Genomic DNA, 7,935 nt, shown 5'->3' on the forward strand with positions numbered 1-7,935 from the left:
CATTGAGTCACGAGGACTCGTTTACAAGAGAGACCTGAACAATAAACGGTCATAAAAAGCATATAAGATGAAAAGTAAATAAAGCAGCGAGTGATAGAAAACAAAATTATATTGATGCAACAAGCTGGAAATGGTTATTAAATTCACAGTTTTGCTTTTTGTGGGTCATTTTGCAGCCTCACCGTTCAGGAGCGGACATGCCTCGTTGATCATTCCAATCAGTGTGAAGAGGCCAAAGACGAGCATGGAGAACAGGATCGTCAACACCTCGATCTCAGTTATCAGAGAGGCCATCTACTGTGTGACAACAGTAATGTCAGGAAAATCACCTGCTTCCCATCGTACGGCGAATCAAAATCAGCGTAAAACTCTTACCTGGTGTGTCACAGGAGCATTTATATACTGACCTCATGTACTTACACACACACTGTGCTGTGTCTCTCTCTTCTTTCTCATGGTCACACTCCTGCAAGAGCTGTAAAGAGCTGACTTACACGTCCCCTCTCAAGTTCAAGTGAGATCATATCAGCTTGAATTATTCATGGGCCTATCTTCCAGGGTGTGTAGCGACGGGTAAGCAGAGATGCCTCACGTAAGAATTAAGAGAAAAGGCCGAGGATTTAGTGCTATCACTGTTTGTCTTTCCTTTCCTGACAGTACAGCAAAACAAGCTGTTCCTGACATGAAGCTCAAGTGGTTTGTCTGCACACAAAAAAAGCTCAAGTTGCCATAACTTTGTCTTGCACTGTTTTTTTTTTCCTTCAAACACTTGTCTTTTTTAAGAACATTAAAGAACAGTCACTAATTGTGAAATCACAAAACAAATATACACTGAATTATCCAAGTTGGCTGAAATACAAAAGTTTTTGAACGTTCTGCATGATGTGGGTGGACAAACAGCGTAGAGGTCTCATGAACCACTTCTCCTTTCAGTGGTGTCAAACCGAAACACCATATACATGGTTTCAATTTGTTTGTACCATCTGTTCGTTTCATCCTGAATAATTATCACAAAAATACAGTAATCTTAATAGTTTTATACAAATGACGTCATATTCTAACTTAATATACAGTTAAAATAACATTAAATATAGTTGAGTTCTTTGCTTTACTTTTAACACAGAAAATTGTCATTTATGTTTTTTTTAACACTGTTAATATTATCTTGAAAAAGATAACTAATTTTCAGAGAAGTGCAGTTAATATCTAATTTTGGTTTGCCGTTTTCTCTTTGGTGATTACTTTAACTCCAACAGCGTACTTTTAAAATCTACAAGAATCAGTGTGCTGATATCCCCTATCGCTGAGGGGTTTAAATAATGAATGTTTGTAGTTCTTGACATGAGTGTTAGTAGTTTTCTCTAGACAGGGAGCGTTGCATTATTGGTGAACCTCTTTGCTTTGGTTTTATGTGTCCAAAAGGACATTACTTCCGAAATATTTGTGGTTCGTTTAGAAAGCACTTTGCCGAACCAATATTCATTTTAGAGAGAAGATCTAACGCGGTTGAGTCAGGTCTTCTGGACACATTCTTCTGAAACGTTTCATTTTTTCTCCAAAACACTTCTTAAGTCTGAAGAAGTGTTTTGAAAAAGTCTCAGGGGTTCTCAAAACTTTTGGGTTCAGAGACCCCTTACAGGGGAGAACAAATTTCAGGGACCCCCTCATAACTCTCATGTTTATTATATAATTTTCTTCAATTTGTCTCTTTAACTGGAAATTTTTGTGTAACATAAATACCTGAGATCTGTTCTTTAAGTGTTAATACAATTTTTATACTTTTAAACATGGGGTATTTTTCATTCAAGACACACTTTTTTTAATTCCAACTTCCAAAAATGACAGTTTTGAGAACATTAACAGCATCAAAAACCACATTAAAACTTTACCTATTCACATAATGAACATAATAAATGTATTGACACTTATTCAAATTATTACAGAAAACTCTTTACATAAACTGAACAGAATCATAACAGCAGTAGTCATACCAAGTATCAGGACTTAATGTGTTCTGGTCCTCCCCCAGAAAATGTTGAATAAAGTAGATGCCATTTCCTGCATTCTGGTGTTTTTTAACAGGTTGTTAAACATCTGTTTACTGTGCCTTCACATGTAAACGCTTGATTCGATAACTATTTTAGAGAGCACGGCACAACAAGAAGTAGCCTGACCAGCAGTTCTTCTGGTGTGAACAGAGCACGCTCTGCTTCTCTCACGCATCTAAGCTTGCTGTGCACAGTACAGTCGCACGCTAGCTAAGATGCTGCGTGGACTTTTAGTGATTTGAGTATTCTCCTATTAATGGAGCACTCAGTCACTCGCTGTGTGCGAGTGATTGAGTGCTGTCCATGTGCAAAAGTTGTGTAAGCTTATTAGCTGCACCCTCTTGGTCAGAGGAGGAGATTGAGGTTAGTCTAAGCCCTAATCCTTGTGGACCTTATGCTTGTTATACAGCTTGAACAACAAGATCCTGGACCCACTCCTTTGAGATAGACACAGATACTGCACAGTTTTCCTGTTGTTTTATTTACTACTAAGCTCCGTCTCAACTCTTCCCCTCTTGTCTGTCTCACAGCAGGAGGTTGAAGGCGTGGGAGAAAGAGAAGGACATGGTGTGCACTGTTGAATAGCTTCCCAGTCGTCATGACAACCTCACACCCCATCATCTTTGGAGCTGTCTTGTTGCCACAGTGACCTGTTCCCTCTTCCTCTGATGACCTGGATTGGGCTGATAAAGAAGTACGATCCAAAAGTAGCATCTCATTTTTCTGAGATCCCGCGGATGGGAGAGAGGACTGAAACGAGCATTGGGATGGGGATGCTGTTGGAGTAGCACCGGAGCGTTGCTTGGAAACCGAGGCATGCCAGTACAACAGATCACTGTGGTTCCGGCACGAGAGACTACTAGCAAGAGCACTTCTCACACCAAAGACAAGAATGAGGTGAGATTCTGGCCTCGCGGCTCTGTTGTCAAACCACAACAGTTCCTGTGAGCACTTTTTTTGCTTCTTTTTTTGTGGTCAAAGTTTTAAACCAAAGAGAAGTGGGTTAGATTTCTAGAAAATTTGTTGGTGTTATCAGAAGGAGGAGCTCTTTGATCAGTTCCTGATTTTGAGTGGAGCATGGATATACAGTGTATAGGGCATGTTACAGTACCGCCCTTTAGTTTCAGCTAGAGATACTTTCTCCTCACTCCAATGGACTAAATTACAGATATGCTCAGCATTTTCTTATCTGTTTTCTTATTGATGAGGACGTTTGGTGCTTTAATCTGTCAGCAACACACTGTGTTTCTTCTGGGATAAGAGTCCACATTACTTTACATCCCATTAAATCATTGTACATGTCACACTGTTCACAGAATATCAATGAACTGAACATCAATGTTGCTTCATTTTGTGCTGACTAACTGCTCATCATCACACATTTCATTCAAATTAAATGAGGCCAAGGGTTTTTGTCTGAGAGTAAGGATTCAATATAAACAGTAAGATGACCCTTGAGATCATCTGAGAACTAAAAAGTTGAGTTGAGCTACAAATATACTCTGAAAATGGAAGCTCTAACTTAGGTAGGCTTTTTTTCAATACAGTACACTAATAACCAGAGAGATAGATCCTTTCTTTCTTTTTTTACTCTTATCCAAAGTAAGTTGAAATATTCCTCGCCCCAAAAGGATGCTATAGATGCAAAACCTGTTTTAATCAGCAGTTTAAATAAGGCTACTAAGAATAGCTTTTTTAAAATATCTTTGCAGCACACAAGATGTATTTTTCTGCCTGAGCAGGTTATCTAATCATGGATTAAAATGTATTTTTAAACTAAGACAATTCACACACTATAAAGACTATAAATACCATCCTGTTAGGTGTCCTGGTTTCTTGCTCAGAGTCTGATCTTCTTGTTTTTTTATGTACCAGTAATGCTTCTCTGCTCTTGGCTATTAATATAAAGATAAACAAGCAGTACACCAATGTCCCCCATTGCTGAGGGATTTGAATAGTGAATGTTTGAAGTTTTTAAGTTGAGTGTTTTTTGGAACTGGAGTTGAACAGGGAATGCGAACAGTGTTTTTGGTGCAAGATATTCAAGTGGGTAAGAGTGCACTAAGAACAGAAGTAGTTGTTTTATTTTTATTTTTGCTTCTGCAAGGCAGAGTGACAGATCTTGGTGAGTGGAGAAAGTAATTTTATCCTCCACCAGGTTCGATGGCAGAGCCAGTGGGTGGCTAAAGGTGGCCTTGGTTACCATAAATTAATCTTTGGCCACCCCAGTCATTGAGGAAAATATACTTTTAAGCAATATAAAAACTAGAAAACATATCTTGATCTTTTCCTGTCCATATGCTGGAAGGATTCTTCATCCAGAGGACCTTACTCAACCGTGTTAGACTAGAAAGCAGTTTTCTTAAATGATAGGGGTGGTAGGTTTACATACACATATGGCGGTGGCCATCTTGGATTTTGACGTGACATCCAAATTTTTAATAGTGGCATTTCTTATGCCTAGATGTAGCCACACACCAAAAAGAAAGTCAGCATGTTGCTTATTTTTCAAGTTATCTAGCTCACAAGAAGGACAAACATGTATAGCGGCAGCTATCTTAGATTTTGACATGGCAACCCAGTTTTGAAAGTAAACTTTTTTTTTTGCCTAGATGTAGCCACACACCAAAATGGAAGCAGGTACTTCACTTACTCTCTTGTGAATCTGCTGTCTTGAAAATCACAAATGCTCTTCGCATGGCAGCAAATTCTGGTTTACTTTCCCTCATCCTCCTTGATGTGAATGTAGTCTTTTTATTCATCTTCCACAACATCCTTCTTAATAGATTATCACCCACTGGCATCACCCACTGGCATCACCCACACACCCCTTGCTTGGTTTCACTCATGTCTTTTTGGCCACACTCAGTTCGTCCAACTCATATCTTTCAGATACCAGTCCTCCAGTGGTGGTTTCTGATTTGGTCGATATAGGCAGCTGCCCAGGGCAACATCTCATCAAGGGAGGCAAGAGCACCTGGCCCCACATCCACCTTCAAAAAAATAAAATTCATCATTTCATAGATCATGTCTAGCCTACATATAGGTTTCCTATCGTCCATTTGCGGGGAGTGAGCGCCCTCCGCCAGGTGCATGTAGCTTCTGTTGAGGTCTGACACACAACATGTGAAAGAAGGGAGGGGGGGGGGATTCCCTTACTGGCTGATAAGGCAGAAATATCTCAGGTAACACTGTGAGCTTCACTAACTTTGCCATTACAGCGATTTTGTTTGTCAGAGGTTAGCTCGCCCTGGGTTACATTTCCGCATGTGCGGAGCGATCTTACCGTTCATGTCAATTAATTCACAAAGTAAATCACACCATTGGGTGCTCCCAAATTAAGCACATTTCATATTGCAAATATAGCCAATAGTTCACAGCTTATTGTTTTATATTTATATAAATATAAATAATATTTATGCATATATATATCCATCCATCCATTATCTAAAAAAGTTAAATCTGGTCCTCTGGACATTAAAAAAAAAAAAAAAAAACAAAGCAAATCAACAAAAAAATGTAGAAACGTTTCGTCTCTCATCCGAGAGACTTCCTCAGTCTGAGGTGCTGTATTCAGCTCAGTCTCTTAAATAGCACCGTCTCAGAGTGGATCAACCAGTTTTGCTGCTGACAACCAAAACCAGCTGATCACATGCTCAAGAAGGACCATCAGCCTAACAATGGATCATTAGCACACTGATGGCTGTTTACTACTCACAGAGGGCTGAATGATACTAGCAATCACAGCATTGTAAGAGGGGGACAGTTGAACCCGGAGGCCTCCACCCCTGTTTAATGATGGACGATTTCTTTTCACAAAGATGGCCTCCTTTACTCCTCTCTCAAACCATCGTTCCTCTCTGACCAGGATGTGAACATCTTCATCCCTGAAAGAGTGACCGCTGGCCTGGAGATGAGTGTAGACCGCAGAGTCCTGGCCTGATGATGTTGATCTTCTGTGCTGGGCCATCCTTTTGGCCAGTGGCTGTTTTGTTTCCCCGATGTAAGACTGATCACAGCCCTCCTGACACTGAACAGCATACACAACATTGCTCTGTTTGTGCCGGGGGACTGGATCTTTGGGATGAACCAGTCTTTGCCGTAATGTATTTTGGGGTTTAAAAGCCACTGGGACGTTATGTTTAGAAAATAAACGTCTCAGTTTCTCTGATCCTCCCTCAACATATGGAATGACCACTGGTCTGGGTCTGGGTTCCTCCTTTTCACCTGTTGGCTGACTGGAGTCCTGTTTGGGTTTCTTCTCTGCTTTCAGGAAGGCCCAGTTAGGATATCCACATTGCTCTAGAGCCTGTCTTGTGTGGGATTTCTCCTTCTGCCTGGCTCCTGAGCTAGTGGGGACGCTGTCTGCTCTGTGGTACAGAGTCCTGATGACTCCTAACTTGTGCTCCAAAGGGTGATGGGAGTCAAACTGCAAATACTGGTCTGTGTGTGTGGGTTTGCGGTACACCTCAGTTTGCAAATGTCCTCTATCAGAGACTGAGACCTCACAGTCCAAGAAAGCCAACCTGCCATTTTTTACATCTTCTCGTGTGAACTTGATGTATTTATCCACAGAGTTGATGTGGTCAGTAAAATGTTGGACTTCCTGAGATTTAATTTTAACCCAGGTGTCGTCAACATACCTGAACCAATGACTTGGTGGTGTCCCTGAAAAGGACGTCAAGGCTCTCTTTTCTACCTCCTCCATGTACAGGTTGGCAACAATAGGAGAAACTGGAGACCCCATAGCACACCCATGTTTCTGCCTATAATATTGCTCCCCATATGTGAAGTAGGTTGACTGCAGGCACAGTTTCAAGAGTTGACACAGTTGTTCTGTAGAAAGTGTGGTCCTGCTGCTCAGAGTGGTGTCTGATGTTAATTTTAAACTGACCACCTCTACTGCATCATCAACAGGAATGCACGTAAAGAGTGATGTGACATCAAAAGAGACCATTGTTTCATCAGTCTCCATGATGACATCCCTCACCTTGTCCACAAAGTCCATGGTGTTCTGTATGTGGTGTTCTGAGCTGCCAACTAAAGGGATGAGTACAGACGCCAGATATTTGGAAACATTGTAAGTGACAGAGTTAATCATACTAACAATTGGTCTTAAAGGTACACCTTGTTTGTGGATTTTAGGTAAACCATACAGACTAGGTGTGGCCTCCCCTGGGTACAGTCTGTGGTACAGAAAACGGTCAATAGCCTTGTCCTGCTCCAAAATTTTCAGGCAATCTATTAACTTTTTCTTGTAACCACTTCCTGGATCTCTTTTCAGAGGTTCATAAGTGGTTAAGTCACTAAGGAGTGTCATAACTTTCTCATGATAGTCTTTCTGGTTCAAAATCACTGTGCACCTTCCTTTGTCTGCTGGGAGAATGATGATGTTTTTGTCCTTGCTAAGAGTGGTGAGTGCATCCCTCTCCTCTCTACTGATGTTGGAAGGTGGTGGTTTGGCATTGCTGAGGCAGGCTGAAACTTTGATTCTGAGCTGTTCTGCTTCAGCCTCTTTAATTTTGTTGTTGCGGATGGCTGATTCTGTGGCTGTGATCATCTCCACCAGAGGAATTCTACTTGGTGCAACCTTTGAGAGAGGAGTAAAGGAGGCCATCTTTGTGAAAAGAAATCGTCCATCATTAAACAGGGGTGGAGGCCTCCGGGTTCAACTGTCCCCCTCTTACAATGCTGTGATTGCTAGTATCACTCAGCCCTCTGTGAGTAGTAAACAGCCATCAGTGTGCTAATGATCCATTGTTATGCTGATGGTCCTTCTTGAGCATGTGATCAGCTGGTTTTGGTTGTCAGCAGCAAAACTGGTTGATCCACCCTGAGACGGTGCTATTTAAGAGACTGAGCTGAATACAGCTCCTCAGACTGAGGA

General features: G+C 41.2%; 1 protein-coding gene across 1 annotated transcript in view; it reads left to right on the forward strand.

Annotated features, from left to right (window-relative positions):
- The first annotated feature begins 2,583 nt into the window (after positions 1 to 2,583).
- The window catches only part of march1 (membrane-associated ring finger (C3HC4) 1), a 54,022-nt gene continuing 48,670 nt past the window's right edge, over positions 2,584 to 7,935 (forward strand). The window contains exon 1 of the mRNA XM_037689841.1: positions 2,584 to 2,945. Within this exon, the coding sequence (XP_037545769.1) occupies positions 2,865 to 2,945 (81 nt within the window). The 5' untranslated portion in view covers positions 2,584 to 2,864. The remainder of the gene's footprint in view (positions 2,946 to 7,935) is intronic.

Source organism: Nematolebias whitei, chromosome 16 (genome assembly GCF_014905685.2).
Source record: "Nematolebias whitei isolate Nwh7 chromosome 16, NemWhi1, whole genome shotgun sequence".
Taxonomy (NCBI): domain Eukaryota; kingdom Metazoa; phylum Chordata; class Actinopteri; order Cyprinodontiformes; family Rivulidae; genus Nematolebias; species Nematolebias whitei.